Below are 17,108 nucleotides of genomic sequence, written 5' to 3' on the forward strand. Positions count from 1 at the left end.
TATTATCTGTCTTAAATTAAGCCTCTTGGGTCTATATCTATATAATCCACTTTGCTCATCCTCAGCATGGCATTACCCTCAGCCAGGTCATGCCCTATTAAAAGTTTCTTACCTTTAATCTGAATTCAAGTACTGCACTATATCCAGTTTTCTGACACGTAATGTTGACAGTCCCTCCAAGCTCCAAAGTCATCGTGCCATACAAAATTCCTAAAAGAGAAAACAAATTACTTTGGGCCTGCTTTGAAGAGAACAAAATACGCAGCAACAGCCAACATGCCTTTGTAAAGAACAGATCAAAGTAAAAACCGAATGCACCTCCATGACAAATGGTTGTTGTTGTACAGCCATTTTCCAGTTGTGTCTGACTCTTCATGACCCCATTTGGAGTTTTCCTGGCAAAGACACTGAAGTGCTTTGCCATTTCCTTTTCCAGCTCATTTTATAGCTGAGGCAAACAGAGCTAAGTGACTTGCCCAGGGTCACAGAGCTAGTAAGTGTCTGAGGCCAGGTTTGTACTCAGGAAGATGAGTCTTCCTGACTGCAGGCTCGGTACTCTATTCACTGAGAAGGAAATGTTAAATCACACGAGTGTCTTTGCCAAGAAAACCCCAAATGGGGTCACAAAGAATTGGACACAACTGAAAGATGACTGAATGACCAATGGACAAGTATGATAATTCATTCAGGAGTCGAAGAGAAAAAAAGCAAGCCTTTTGATCCTGACCACCCATGAAAGATTATAGTATGGGTCAAAAATAGTCTGACCAAATAGAGTCACTGTCACAAAGAGCCATGTTCTCTTTTTTTAATCTTCAAAATAAAAAGAAACTGATATGAAAACATCTCCCTATTGTTGATTAGTTAGAACTTGGCTCACTAAATGGCCATATTTAAACTTTTCAAAGTACTTCTTATTCTTTATATTCGAGCAGCATGGTAAGGCCCCCTCCAGTTGGCCATTTCTGGTACAGCCAAAACAATCAGGTGCCACATGGAAGCACAGTAGGAGAAACACTGGCTTGAAAAGAGGAAGCCTGGGTTTGGGGGCTAATGCTTCCACTAACCAGCTATGGCACCTTGGGCAAAGCATTTTATTTGAATCTCAGTTTCCTTATCTATGAAATGAGGGAAATGAATTACATTCAATTCAGTAATTCAAGTAACATTAAATAAATATTCACTATGTGAAAGTTACTATTATGCTAGGTAAAGGAAGAGATACTAAGATAAATAAGACATAATTCTTACCCTGAGGTGGCTTAGGATCTTACAGGGAGAAGTAAAATATACACTCAAATAAAGAGACCCTCTCTAAGGTCCTTTTCTAGTTCTAAACTTCTATTTTATTCTAAAGTGAATGAGATGGCAGAGCTAAACAGTGATATGGGCTTGTACAAAAAAGAGGGGGGAGGCGGGGGGAGAGAGCCAGAGAGAATATAAGTAAAAGACTGTCTTTCTGGAGTCAGCCTTAAATGTAGTATCAAGGTGTCAAGCATGCTGCTTGAAAATTCAGATACCATTATAGGATTAAGACTGATGTCTTGTACTCTGGAAGACTTGAATCAGAATTCTAAATGAACCTGGAAAACCAGAGAGGCAATCAGGAAAAAAATAATGAAATAAAACAGAGATAAATAAAGTTTTGGGGGAAAAAACTTCAAGAAAGGATATAGTGATTTTGTAAATATGGAATAATGAGTCCAAGGTAATAATGCAGATAAAAAGATATCTAAACCGGAGAAGTATAGTACTTTTATGATCAAACATTAAAAGAATTAACCAATGTTGAAATAGGAGCTTTATTATACTCAGGAGCGCTCCTACCCTCCACTAGCAGTAAAGTCCTCTGTCTGGTTCTGGATTTTATATAGCCAAAGAAGGGTTGTAAAATTTGGGAGAAGTATCAAAAAAGAGGCAAAGGATTAAATAGTTTAAAAACCCTGATGAAGGGCTAAGGAATGAGATTATTCAATTTAGAAATGGTTAGGATAGAATTCTTTATATGCTATAAAAGCAACTTCGACAGAAGATAGTGACCAGTATTCCTTTACCTCTCTGTTGAGAAAGGAAGCAAGCAGAGAAAAGGCATGGAAAAAAAAGTCTGCTATATAAGGAGTTTAGTTTATCTATGAGAACTAAGACTGATAAAAACCAGAAAGAACAGCTTCAGTGAGGCAATCTTCCCAATAGTCCTTTAAAAAAGAAGGCTGACAGTTATCCACTGTATCTTAAGAGAAGGAAATAAATGGTTGATCTTCCAACACCTCCTCCATAAAATCAATCATGTTTAAAGAAACATGAAATGTCAATTCTTCTCATGTGTAGATTAATTTAAAGAGGTGATACTAAAATAACAATGGAAAAGAGGTAATTTTTTAAAGTTTCTAGCTGTTCTCAGACTCATACTATTTCATCTCTAAGCACTTGCCTCATGTCTGGAAGAAATTCCTTCTACAGTTTTACCTAATGAAATAGCTCCTTTTTCTTCTTCCAAAATCCAACTCAGATGAAGACCCTTTCTTCAAGTTCCTCAGACTGAAACTAACCCTCCCTCCTCAAATCCTTCTGGATTTTTCTTTTGCCCATTTGTTTGTGCACATTCCCCTATTAAGAGTGTAAGCTCAGGGGCAGCTAGGTGGTGCAGTGAATAGAGCACTGGCCCTGGAGTCAGGAGAACCCACGTTCAAATCCGGCCTCAGACACTTGACACATACGAGCTGTGTGACCCTGGGCAAGTCACTTAACTCTCAACTGCCTTACGAAAAACAAAAACAAAAACAAAAAAAACCTGTAAGTTCTGTGAGGGCTCCTATGCTGTGTGGCATTTTTGTATTCCTAGAACACAGTGCTTTGCACACAGTAGGTGCTTAATATTTGTTTAATTGACTTGAAAAACTTCTTTTGCTGACTAGGATATCTTGGGGAAGTTATGTAATGATCATCACTACCAAACAAATTAAATTCTGTAACTGAAACTGAAATGTATATCAGTTGCATCTTCTATAAATACCCAAGACAGCCTATGCTTGATTAAAAATATTCCCTTTATGGATAAGCACTGGCCCTGGATTCAGGAGTACCTGAGTTCAAATCCGGCCTCAGATACTTGACACTTACTAGCTGTGTGACCCTGGGCAAGTCACTTAACCCCAATTGCCTCACTAATATATATATATACACACACACACACATATATGTATGTATTTTTTCCCTTTAGCAAGAGTTTGTCATTTTTGAGCAATTAACATTTTTCTTATACCAACAACCAAGTATATTCCAAAAGATAATACCCTCAGAGGGGAAAATGCTGGAAACAGCTGAGACAGTTAATCAGAGAGGGATCCATATTTTTCATTATTATTGGTAGACACACAAAAGCCATGCTCTAGTATACAAAATTTAAAAAGCATTATTTCCCCTAAATTTTAAGAAAGTGACAACTACAAAGCTACTACAAAACAAGAATTCTGATTTCAATTGAATAACAAAACATACGAGTTGGAAGAGACCTTAGCTTAAAGGATCTACTCAATGCATGAATCCTCTCCACAGCATCCCCAATAAGGGATCTAAATACCTCAAAAACTAGGGAACTCACTACTACACAAAGCAGCTTATTTCACTTCAGATAATCTTGGAACAGATAAAAAAATAAGACATGGGTCACTCTCTTTAAGGGGTTGAAAATCTAGCAAGATGATAAGATGTAATAAAAATCAGAAAATGTTAAGTGCATAAGAGGATGATAATAACAAACATAATGGGGGCAGCTAGGTGGCGCAGTGGATAGAGCACCAGCCCTGGAGTCAGGAGGACCTGAGTTCAAATCCGGCCTCAGACACTTAACACTTACTAGCTGTGTGACTCTGGGCAAGTCACTTAACCCCCACTGCCTCACCAAAAATAATAATAATAATAATAAACATAATGATAGATGGCACTGATATAGTATGTTAAGGTTTGCAATGTCCTCTGTATATGTTAACTCATAATCTTCACAACAACCTTGTGGAATAGGGGCTACTATTATCCTCATTTTACATACTCAGAAACTGAGACACAGTGAGGTTAAGTGATTTACTTGCCCAGGATCACACAATTAAGTATCTGGTGCAAGATTTGAACTTAAGTCTTCCTGACTCAACTTACACAGGAGATGTGCTCTATCTACTGTCCCACACAGTTTACACAGTACAAAGTGCTATGAAATCAGATATGTAAGAAAAGATCTCCAGCTTGGGGGAACTGGGCTAGCTTCATGAAGGCAGCAGTATCTCTACTGGATTTTTTAAATGGAAAGGAGAGCAATATATAAAGGTGGGACAAGGAGGGGGGGGTGGGCATTTATTGTAAGGAAAAACTTGAGCAAAGACAGCAAAGCTATGGTGCTATAACTTGTGGTATGTTCTCTGGTTGCAGCAAAAACTATGTGAAGGATAATCGTATCAAAGAAGGATGAAAAAGTAGATTCAAGTCAGACTGTGTGGGACCCTGAATGCCAGCTATGATCTGGGCCTTATCTGATCTACAGTGTGGAGCCATTAAGGTCTGGAGCCATCCAGGTGGAGATATCTAGCAGCCAGATGGAAACATGCTTCTAGAGCTTCGGAGGGAGGTAAAGACTAACAGTTCACATTTTGAAATTACCCACGTAGAAAATACAGCTGGAATTATAGTAGTAGGTGAGAGAAAAGAAAAGAGAAATACTGCCAAAACTTCAGGGAATTTCTCACACAAAGGCATAGGAAGGAGGAGGAGAGGAATAAGAAAAGCAGAAAGAGAAGGAACAGTCAAAGAACCAGGAGAAAATATGGGCTCTGAAGCCAAGGGAGGATATTGTCACAAAGAAGAGGGTGGTGAATGGTTATCAAATGCTGCAGAGAGGTTAAGGAGGATTAGAGGCCTGAAAAAAGGGTCACTGGATTTGACATATTAGAACTTTCAAAAGAACATTTTTACAGTAGAGTGGTAGGGACAGAAACCAGAGGATGAATGTTATTAGTAAACCTCTAAAAGCAGGTGAAGAAAGTTAAGAATTAATGGGAAGAAAGTGCATCAAAGTAGCAGGATGGTTCACTTTTTTTTTTTTTTTTGAAAGGTGGGGTTTAGATCAAGAAAAATGTGTGGCTGGTGAACTTCTGTGGTTCTATATACTAATACAGCCAGCAGGTAATGGCAGTAAACTCAAAATTGAGTTTATAAACTCCAGGATAACTTTAAGGAAGATGATATTCACCAGAGTGAATCTCTGATTCTATCTCAAGATTCATCAAACAGTACTCATTTGAAATATATAAAATTCCAGAAATTTAAAATATCTCACCTGACATTTTTTTCAAATTTGCTCTGAACGTTTATAATATTTACCTTTACAGTGAGCATATGGCATTGTCATCACATAATCTTCACCTCTATTCAAAAAAGTTAAACGTGCTTCTCCTTCCAATATGGCAGATAGCGAATTCCCTGAAAGAAGTAGTTCATTATAATTATACAAAATAAATCCAAATATGCTTACAATAACTGGAAATCAATTAAGCTAGCTTGACCTTACTCCTGTCTTCCAATAGTGTCTAATTTGATATTTAGAAATCACTTTTGAGATGTGACTATTTAAAATTATTTAACATAGTGAATATATTTGTAGTGATATACTACAAATAGAATAAAGAGTTTTAAAAGCCAATAAGAACATAAGGATACAATTACTGTCATACTGAAAATTTGCTAAGTATACTGGCAAAAGATTCCTTTACATAAAAACTGCCAACTTCTAGTATCTGTCAAAACCTAGTCTTCAGTCTCAATTGTATCTCTAGGAACACTCCAGTGTAATCCTTGGGGCAGGCAGAGCAGAGACAAGTTTTGCTTAAGGTGTCTAAGAAATGAGTCTTTCACCTGTACCATAGTAATGATTATTTAAGAGTTTTCACAAATGCACACACACAAAGCTCTACTTGTTTTGGGTGGGGTTTTTTTGGTTTGTTTTTTAATATAAATTTACATGTCCTTTTAAAAGCCTCTGCTTACCCAATTCTACGGAACCATAATTACTACATTCTATATGTTATTGGCATGTTCTTACATGCCAATTATCTTTCTAATGGTTAGAAAAAACCATCATTTCCAATCTAATCTTCCTAATACATCTGCTCTTATCTACCAAAGTAAATCCTGGGCTAGAGTTCATGTTTTCTTTTATATATATATTCTACACTCAGAGGCCTTTCATCTCTTACAACTCAACAAGCTTCTCCTCTGTTCTTTAGAAACTTCTTGAAAGAGCACGTTCCCTAAAAAGTTCCCAAAAAAGTACATTTTAAATGTCCCATATCTGTCTCATAAATGACTTTTTAGATCCTGACTCAATATTGGATCTTTCCTCTACCTCCCCACCAACCCTTACCCTGCATTATATCCAGTGTGCCATCAAATTGGTTGTTTTTTAAATTCCACTTGGGACCTTTCCCTCTTCTTCATTTTTATCTTTCCATTCCCACTACAACAGCTCTAGTTCAGTACTCCATGAGTTCTCCCCCAAACTACTGACAGTCCAGCTGATCCCTCTGCCCCCAGCATCCTCTAGAGTAGTGTCAGAGTAACCTCACACAAGGCACCACTAACAGGAACATAGATGTGGAGACGGAAGGAATAGAGCATGGAATTTAGTCTAATTCCCTCCTTTTATAGATGAGAAAAAACGAAGCCCAGAGAGGTGAAGCAACGTGCCCATGGTCCCACAGGTTGTAGACTACAGAGCTGGACCAAGTCCTTTACCTCTCAGTCCAGCATTCCTCCTTACTGTATGATGTAACTTCTCAAGAGAGAGCCTGGTACAGCCCCTGATGTTCCCCAGGTCTCCCATCTAAGTATTAGCCAAGCTTGATCCTGCTTAACTGCTGAGAACAGATGAGGACAGGTGCATTCAGGGCAGTGGGGCACCCTGATGATGCCGAACAAATACTCAAAAACTTTTGGTAGTTTCCCATTTGTCTAATGAAGAAATTTCTCATATTAACCCTCAAAATCCTTCACGAGGTAGCCCCAATCCAGCTTTCTAGTCTTATTTCATACTACTCCCTCTCTCATATATTCTGCGTTTTAGACAAATTGGACCGTTTACTCACTGATGCGTTGTTTTACCATGCTTACAACTCGATCCATGCCTTTCCTCATATTGACCTCTTTTCCTAGAATGGATCCTTCTCTGCCTCTCCTATCACCAGTTTCGGGCTGCTCAAATATCTCCTTTCTTTTAAAGTTCAATCCAGAAGCCACTTTCTCCATGAGAGTTCCCCTTCTTTTCCCCACAATTTTCCTCTCATTTGTCTAGACCTTCCTTTCTGCATGTATCATATTCTGTTTTGTAGAAGTTATTTGTGTGTGTATGTATATATACATGTATATATATATGTGTGTGTGTGTGTGTGTGTGTGTACACACACACACATCTTCTCTCCCTCCATTAGACTGTAAGTTTCTCATCTTTGTATCCAAGCACAAAGTACAGCATAAAGTACATATTAAATGTTTGCTGTTGTTAAATGACAGCTCAGAAAATATCCTTCTCATTTTCCACTATATATTAATCTACATAAGCATTACATACACTATATTAGTCCTTTTCCAAAACAGATATTCAATAAGAGCATCATTTTCATATGGTTGTTTATATGTCTCTCATATATTATATATGTCTAACACTGCCACATCTATGAAAACTCCTAATGGGCAAGAGCCTGGGAAACTTCCTTAACACCCACAAAGCAGCTGGCATATGAGAACACCATTATTATTTTCACTACTGTGAAAGAATCTCCTTCTAGTCTGACTAAAGTTTAAGTGTTTCTTCTCCACCAGTCAATCTGTTTAGATTTTAAGGATTTTAAGCCCTAACACTTAGGATTTCCTCACAACTATTCCTTACTTTAAGAAACAGACCCATTTTAAACAAAGAAAACCCTATTTTTTCCTTGGTATCTCTTATCATTTCAAATATAACAGTGAGACACAAATATCATTGGATTGAAAAGAATGACATAACAGTTATTTAAGGAGATAAGAAGCATGTTGCTGGCTGGGCGCTGTAGTTTCTAACTACAGTTTGCTTCTCTGTGGTGATTTTTTCCTCTGTTATTGGTCATTCCATCCCCTAACTGGACTATTAGAATTAGTCAATGGCCTAATTCCCAATTTGTGGCTACTAGAACTTAGCTATTCTTCTTCCATTTGTGTTTATCAAACTAAGTCACAATACCATATTTGCCCAGTGCATCTTACAACCTAACATATTATTCTGAATGAAATATACAAAATCAAAGGTTTTAGCTTTTCATAAAATTAAGTTTTACTCTAATCTATAAACTCAAAATTCCATATATCTAATCTACATTTATTTGCAGAAAACATGTCGTAAATTACATAGCCTTCACATGTCTATTTCAAAAGAGAAAATAGAGTTAAAAAGATCTCCTATAAAGACTATCTAACTTGCCTAAAATTTTCTGATATTGCTCCCTCTGGCACTGATTTATTAGAAAATATAAGCTATGCAAAAAATCCTATCGAATATTGTAAAACGGGCTGCTAACTAACAAAGACCTAGCCAAATTCCACCCTTTTCACAGTAGCAAAATTTTGCAGAATCACAATGATAAGCAGCTCTCCTTCCTCTCCTCCCTTCATCCTGTGCTATCCACACAACACACCCAACTCCTCAGACCATACCCAATACCCTATATAATAAGAATAGGAAGAGAAAAGAAGGGACTGGAGTTACCTCCTTATACAGAAGCCCTGGAAACTTAAAAGGACTGCCTGTCTTTTCCACAAACCTGAGGAAACTAACTATAAGCCCATCCATCCCCCTCCTCTAAAACTGGGACTTCTTTCCTTGGATGAAGGCATTTTACTCACTTAAATGATTTCTCTCTCTGATTACAAACTTTACTAGTCCAGCTAACCTATCCGTGGACCAAGGCTCACTAGTCAGAGAGAAGCCACAACTTGATAAAACTGGAGATAAAGGAGCTCTGCTCAATACCTATCCTAAGCTGTTTGTGGGGAATTTATAACTGCATAATGGTCATTCTTACATAAGGAGGATCATACCTCTAGCTGTGGACTGATAAAACCAGCACAAAAGGTACACCTGTCATCCAAGTAAATCTGGTAGATGAAATGAACATTAACTATACAAAGGCACTAGAAATTTGAGGTATGAAAGATAACCAAACTCTGACTAGCTAAAGTTGAATACGAACTCACCATAGAACTTGGACTTGGCCAGGATACTACCACTAAGGCAAAACCCATCCTTTCGGTTGCTAATATAGAAGGCAGAAATAGGTGGGTGATGGGACACCTATTGAACACAACAGGAAAAATAATAATATAAACATGTATTACCATGCTGTATCATCTTAAGTTTATTAGTTAACTCCTAGAAGTATAGTCTAGAAAAGACATTCAAAAGAGACCATGTATAAAAACTGTGTGGTTCAAGTCTTCATGTAAAACTGAAAAGGTTCTAGAAAATCAATGAAAACACTGCTGAAGCTACACCTGCTTAGAATTACAGAAGGTTAGAGAGAGACGAAACCTTGGCCATTATGGTTAAACCATGTAAGGCCCAGAGTAGTGAAGCAACTCTTGGTTCAAGGTCAAGCCAGGACACTTGGCTCAGCTCTCCTAACTGTGATTTTTCTGTACAAGCAACTTCCCTACTTCAAAATCATGTGTTATCTGCTTCCTAAAATGAAATCAATGCTAGATAATGATATTTGCTAAGTTGTAGGTTTGTGGGATTTTGGTACAAGGGATCTTATGTTCACTGAGGAACATCGAGTTCATTCCCTTCATTTAAAGATGAGGCATTTGAGATCCAAAGTCCACTTAGGTGGTAGAAGCAGGATTTGAACCCAGGTTCTCTGACTCCAAATGCACTCATTCACTCTAACATACTGCCTCTCACTATCACACTACCTCCAAAGCATTTGCTGGCTATACAGATGAAGGACAAAGAAAACATTATTAGCTTTTAATTATGTACTAAATAGGTCTAATTTGGTGTACTTGAACATACATTTAATTAAATACTTGCTATGTACAAGACACCCTGCTAAGTGCTAATGGGAATACCAAGAAATAAAAAGACATGGCCCTCTGCCCAAGACATTTATAGTCTAGTTAGAAAAACAAAATAAATGCATACAATGTTAAACAATCAATGATAATAGGTAGAACAAAACAGTCTAAGAGGTATAAAATAATACATGATTAAACACATACAATGTAAGTACAATGAGTCAATTACACCTATGTGATTAATTACAATAACAGCAACAGGAGTTAAGATAAAGGAAGATGAAAATGGGCTAGAGTCACCTGAGAAAGCTTTACAGATAAGAAAGGATCTGACCCAGGTTCTGAAAGATGAGCAGAATTTGAATAAGCATAAAAGATCAGATCCAGAAGGTCAAGAAGAAAGTTGCATTTTAAAAGTATCAAAGAAAGAAATAATGAATAAGATATGTATCAGTTAGTCTGGGAGTCAAGGGTTCAATAAATTAATTGGGATTAAATACTGAATAGCAGGTTGGGCTAAAATATGGAAAGTATGGCATACCAGATTAAAGTTTTAGATTTTTAAGAAAGAGGACCCATTGAAGATTTTTGATCACAGGAATGATATGATCAAGAGACTGCTTTAGAAATACGAGTCTGCAGGAAGCTCACAGACTGGAATAGGAGGCCAAAGACAGGATGATCAGGCAGTAGACTCTACTGAAGTGGTCAAGACATAAGGTGTTGAGGGAATGAAGTAGGATGGTAGCAACAGGAATGGAAATAAATGAAATTAAAATCCTAACCTATACAAATTAGGAAATAATCATTGACTTAAGCAAAATAATCTCTACAAATAGAAAGCTCACCCAGTAAAAACATATTTGCTTATTTTAAAAAATCAATTTATACACAATTTTAATGTAACCTTCATGAAAAGTACATTTGTCTAAAGATGAGAGGAAGTCCATCAAAAAAGAAGAGAGTACAAAACCAACGATAATTAGCACATATGTAGCGCTTTATGGTCTCCAATAGTGTTACTCCAATCCTCACTTTACAGATGAGGAAACTGAGGCCCAGAATGGTCATGTGACTTACCAAGTATCTGAGGACATACTTGAGCAACAAAGACAGCGCTCTAGCCATTCAGGCACCTAGCCACTAGCATATGGAACGAAATTTCCAAGTAAAGAACAACACAGTGACAAAACATTTGGGGTTTAGATAAACTTATCAATAAATACTCTTTACAATGTGTCAAACAGGAAGAACATAATCAATTGAATTGGAATTATTAGGCTGTCCTTAGGGTACATCAAAGAGGACCCTTTTTACAGGTGATACAGGATATTCTTTTATTTAAAAAAAATATGAGATATATGTTGAGGTATTTTTTACAAAGGCAATAAATAAATAATCTGAGAAATGAATCTCTATAAGGTCAGCACTAGAAGTCAGGCAAGTCATAAGATATGCTATTTTAAGGCTGGGAAATAATTTTATTTACTTTTTTTTTTTTACTGAATAACTTCCATAGCTATTGTAGTAGTGCTTTTAAGAAAATTACATTTACAACTGAAAAAGGTAAAAGCCTGTTTACTTACTAAACATCCATAACCTTTTGTTTTTAGCCAGAATATTATTAGAAAAAAATTATTTTCACCAATAATTTTCTTCAAAAATAGCTCACTGACTTCAAAGTCAGTTTTGTTTTACAGGATATGTTGTCCATACCTGTTCAGCAATATAAAAAGTCTTGCTGTTTGTCCTTGGATGAACCCAGAGACAGCGGAAAGTCTCACCAAGTATAGGATTATATGGTTTCTTTAATCCCTAAAGAAAAAAAAAAGGCAGAATATAAGCTTCAAGACAGGTTTAGAAGTTTGTCATGTAGATGCCATCTCTAAAGAGGAAAACGGTTTAACATTTCATGTGGCAGTAGGCATTTAATGACCGTTATTTGACATGATTATAATTATATTACATAATGACATTAACCATAATATTAGGAAGCAAAGACACATTCTAATAAACCAAAGATGCTTAATAATAAAATTGATAAGAAACAAAGATACCTCTTTAAAAAAAAAAACCTGAAAGATATACAGTACTAAACAAATAATAATGGGCAAATTACCTTTGGCTTTTTATAGAATCCTGACAAATACCATTTCACTACTCTTTTCAAGCGAAAATAAGGATTTTCTTCAAGAGATGCCCTACAAAGTGAGAAAAGTAACATAACTTGACTAAATTGTGAGTTTTATTTAATTAACCTATTTAAGCAACAATACTGAGTTGAAACGTAACATAATGAAAAATTCTGTTCATAATATTTAAACAATGAGGAAATGTGGTTATATTAGTTTATTTTCCAGAATGATTTACATAAGTTTAAACCAATTCTGTGAAAGGCACTTGGCAATCTGAAGATTATTATGATGTCACAAATTGAAGAAAAGAGTCCATCAAAATTGATAAGTACTACTGAAAAGTCACTGAATGACACAGTTTGCATTATTCTTTAAAGTAATGAAATACAATCTAACTATAGTATATACTTCAGTTACTCTTTAGGAGAGCAAATACTACCAAAAACAGTACTTTCTTAGAAAACAGTGTTACAACTTAGAAGACAAAGACCTTATTTGGAGAAATAAGTACAATGTATAAGACAAATACAAAAGAAGAAGAAAACAGTTAACTTTTCCATATTTTGAGTCTTTTGGGAAACTTAACTTTCTCACAAAGTATATTATTCCATTTTTAGGGAGCTTTAACCATTAGTAAATTATTTCCTATTAGGCTGAAATATGCCTCCCTGTAACTTTCACTTGGTGATCTCAGCTCTGCCTTCTAAGTTTTTTGTTTTTTGTTTTTTTTAGTGAGGCAATTGGGGTTAAGTGACTTGCCCAGGGTCACACAGCTAGTAAGTGTTAAGTGTCTGAGGTCACATTTGAACTCAGGTCCTCCTGACTCCAGGGCCGGTGCTCTATTCACTGTGCCACCTAGCTGCCCCTGCCCTCTAAGTTTAATTCTTCTTTTAAATAAAAATTCAAATCTTCAGCTAAGCAGAAAGTGATTTGTTTCTGAAAGCTTATTTTGTTAGATTAATGGAAAAATTTAGTATATACCTACAAACCTTTAAATAATCCTTTAGTTTTCAGAGGGAAAATAAGAAGAATCCTATAAACCTGGGGAAGTCAGCCCCAGATGAGAGATGTTTGAGATGTAAATTCTGAAGACACAAAGGGAAATGTTTCCAATGAGGAGTAAAAGGGGAACTTGTGCAAAAAGACTAATGTGGATGCACAGTGAACTTAGATTTTTAAAAAATAAATGTACAGAAGGGCACAGCCAGGCTAGGTAACAGAGGATAAACTAGAGCCTAGCATAGTCCCATAAAAACAGCTTGTGTTAGCCGTGATACAAATCAGAAGGAATTATAGTCAGCAAGAGAAGTGAAAGACAAATACAATAGTTTCTCCCCACCCCTTTTTTAGAGTCCTACTTGGAGAGAAAGAAGGAAGGAAGGAAGGAAGGCCAGGACTATTGCTTGAGGAGACTGGGACAATGACTGATGGGAGGAGAAGGTTCAATTCTTATTTAATTTCTATTTTCTCTGCAAAGGATGTGTATACTAGAAATGACAACAAAAATGACTAGCATGGAATTGACACCTAAGAGCTTCGAACCTAATTAGCGAGAAAAATTAAAGAACTAAGAGGTAGCACACTTCCTTAACCTATATTCCCAACCACTGTCCTAAAGTCTTCACCAAAGAAGAGAGTCCTCCCTATCTGACCTCTTTCTGAGGTCTCCTCTGTTTAATTGAATCTGTCTAAAAAGTTGACTTGAGGGCACCTTTCATGCTGTTTATCCTGGTGCTTATCCTGCTTGCCAGAATTATTAAGTATGCTGCTCTTTCTTTGCATTCAGAAAAAAAAATCCCCAAAATGTGTGGGAGAGAAGGTATAATGCTCGTCTTATAATCAAATTATTTAGAAAGGCAGAATTTAGAGTGCCACTTCAGAGAATTAACTGAAATATTAATAAGTCTTTTATATTTTAAGAAATATGAATTCACTTACTCAGAGAGGAAATCTGCATGATAGTAGTAATCAGAGAGTTTATCCAGAAAAGAACGAGGTTCCAAGATAAATGTAGGCAGAACAACCCTGGACAGGTCCATGCCTGGACGAACTTGTTTCAGTAGTGTCCATATAAGACTTTTGTTTTCTTCAGATACAGTTTCTGTTTGAGAAGCCTCACCTGCCTTCAACAATTAAATAAAACTACTGAAATACTCCACTTACTTTAAACACAAAGATGTTTGAGTAGTTTATATGTGAAAAATATTCTCTATATATAATGGATAAATTATTCTTGTAAAATAGAAGCTCTTTAGCTTATAAATACAATAGTTATTAAAATGAATAAAAAACAAATGTCATTAAGTACTAAAAGGACTGAAATTGAAAATATATTACAAAATGCATTTATTACATTGAATTATTCTATGTTGATTTTAATACGAATATACACATATGCATTCGTACACAGATAAGAGTAAGAATATGAATGAAGGTTTTTATTTTTTTTTTGCTATTTGCCTTAAATATCACCATCACCAAGTAGTGTCCTATTTATGACAGTCAGAAAACTTTAAATGCTCATTTTTAAAAGAATATTGGATAAATTATTTCCTGAAGTATCCTACAGATTACTAAACTGTGTAAAACAAATACAGGCAGAAATTCTGTATTCAAATAGAAATCATGCAAACGTCTCCTTTGATTAAAAACAAGCAAGAGGACTCACAGTTGGTGTCAACATATTTCCCAACTTCCTTTCATAAAGTCCCCAAATGTTACAAACCAAAACATTTGACAATTAACTGCAGTTCTTACCTCTCCAAGTTCTTCGTGGCTCTGTTCTGTATAAGTAGTCTCTTTCAGAAGTTCAGTGGGTTCAGGCTCAATATAGGAATCATCCTGTCTTTCTGATGTATCTGTATCGCTTTCTTCACTTTTCCCAATTCCCTCATTGTCAGATTCATCGTGTTCATGATCATTTTCCTTATCAGATTTATCAGAGTACATATCTTGGTCCTTAAAATGCTGTCGTTCAATTTCACTGTCATTTAATCTGAGGGAGGAGGGAAATAAGAGTACAAGTAAAGAAGAAAAAAGTTTCATTTTTGACAAAGATAAAACCATCTCTTTCTAATATTCAACAATTTAAAAACATACTGGGTAGTTTAGGATCTAAGATGGCACAAGAACATAGAGCCTTGGTCTTAGAGTCATGAAAAGTGGAGTTCAACTCTGACCTCAAACACCGTATGACCTTGGGCAAGTTCCTCGATCTGTGTGTGCCTCAGTTTCCACAACTGTAAAATGTGGATAATAATAGCACCTACCTACCTACCAGGGTCGTGAGGATCAAATGGTATAACAGCGGTAAAGCACTTAACACTGTCCCTGAAACATAACCGATGTTGTATAAGTGCCAGCTGCTATTAATATGATATTTTTATATGTCTTAAAACTTACAATTTGGCAGCTGCCCAAATATACAAAACTTTGCTACTCAGGCTTCTCAAAAGAGACTTAGAGCCATCCAGCCTGACTCTGACTCTCTAATGTGAAGCACAACTGCCACTACGACAGCCTGAGAAATGCTCATCCTGTTTCTTGCTGAATAGGCACTGGCAACGACAGGTTGTGAAGTAAGTTCCTTACTCCAGGCCCTGGGCATCATGGGATTTCTTATTAATAATGATTATAAGAATAATATTTCACATTTACATGGTGTTTTACACCTCAAAGATCTATATCATTTCATTGGTGTGAGTGTTCCTCCACAGATACAGATTACAATGCCTCTAAAACTTAGTAGTTAGTCTTCATGAGTTATTGTAACTGAAAAATTCATCCCCTTGTAACCAACCTGGCGAGGACCTTCTTAGAACTGAGTTATCTAGGCTGATGCTCTTTGGACAACAAAGAGACACACAGTCCAGCACCAGACCTATTCTCAAAGTGGTTCTAGTTTGAAAGGACCTTTCCAAACTACTATTCTCCTGGCATAGCCTTCAAGAGCCTAAAATCACTTCCATGCTACAAAGCAGCAGAGCAAAAGAGGGCACTCAAATGCTTTAAGGTTTGCAAAACACCTTCCTCACAATAACCCTGAAAAGCAGGTGGTACAAGTATCATGGGACTCAGGGCTTGAATTTTAGAGACCATCCTGTCTAACCCCTCATTTTAGAACTGAAGAACCAACGCCCAGGCCATGAAGCTCCAATAACTTAACCAAGGTCACGCTGGTAGTAAAAGTAGCAAAACTAGGATTCAAGCACAGGTTTTCTGATTGTGTTTGCCTCTCTAACAAATTCTGAATTGTGAGGTTACAGAGAATAAAGCTTAAAAAAACCACTGCGTCAAATCAAGTAAGGCAAGAATAAGACATCCTTGATCCTAGGCCTGATGGAGAAAAGCACAGTACAATATTCTTGTCTTTCAAGAAATAACTTATTGCCAAAAGGAGAGTTAGGCAGTATCAGGCCAGCTGCTGGGACCTGGAAGGAAGCAATATTGTGTTTTCTACATGTTACCCACAAAGATCTAGCTGAAGTAAGCCCACCAAGTTTCTGCTTTGCTAGCCAACAAGAAATTTCACTTGAGAGCAGCAGCAACTAAACAAGTTTTCGTTCATATTTGGGTTGTCTCCCAGCCAGCCCGGTGAGCAACACTACTTTTCACACTGCTGCCGAGCCTGGCGGCTGCGTCTACTTACTGGAAGTTGTCACCACTGTGGAGATTGTTAGCACGTAACAAGCCATAGAAAGTCACATGTGTGTTTTCCGACGACATGCTCAGGTCATGTTCTTTACCTTCCCTGATCATTGTGCGTTTAAGAAGACTGGAACATTTCAAAGCCAATTCCAAAGCATCCATCCAGCACCTGCCTGAAGGAATGTGTAGATTGTTTAGTGTAATTAAACTCCAACACTAGTATCCTTTTTAATTTAA

The 17,108-nt window shown here is 36.6% G+C and overlaps 1 protein-coding gene across 7 annotated transcripts in view; it reads right to left on the reverse strand.

Annotated features, from left to right (window-relative positions):
- The window catches only part of OSBPL8 (oxysterol binding protein like 8), a 216,534-nt gene that overhangs the window by 33,097 nt on the left and 166,329 nt on the right, over positions 1 to 17,108 (reverse strand). For all 7 annotated transcript variants that reach the window (XM_043966291.1, XM_043966292.1, XM_043966289.1 and 4 more), the window contains 8 exons: positions 16,873 to 17,044; positions 14,982 to 15,219; positions 14,163 to 14,347; positions 12,209 to 12,290; positions 11,806 to 11,904; positions 9,271 to 9,367; positions 5,371 to 5,469; positions 113 to 210 (listed from right to left, as the gene is read on the reverse strand). In XM_043966291.1, the coding sequence (XP_043822226.1) occupies positions 113 to 210; positions 5,371 to 5,469; positions 9,271 to 9,367; positions 11,806 to 11,904; positions 12,209 to 12,290; positions 14,163 to 14,347; positions 14,982 to 15,219; positions 16,873 to 17,044 (1,070 nt within the window). The remainder of the gene's footprint in view (positions 1 to 112; positions 211 to 5,370; positions 5,470 to 9,270; positions 9,368 to 11,805; positions 11,905 to 12,208; positions 12,291 to 14,162; positions 14,348 to 14,981; positions 15,220 to 16,872; positions 17,045 to 17,108) is intronic.

Source organism: Dromiciops gliroides, chromosome 5 (genome assembly GCF_019393635.1).
Source record: "Dromiciops gliroides isolate mDroGli1 chromosome 5, mDroGli1.pri, whole genome shotgun sequence".
In the NCBI taxonomy this organism is placed as follows: domain Eukaryota; kingdom Metazoa; phylum Chordata; class Mammalia; order Microbiotheria; family Microbiotheriidae; genus Dromiciops; species Dromiciops gliroides.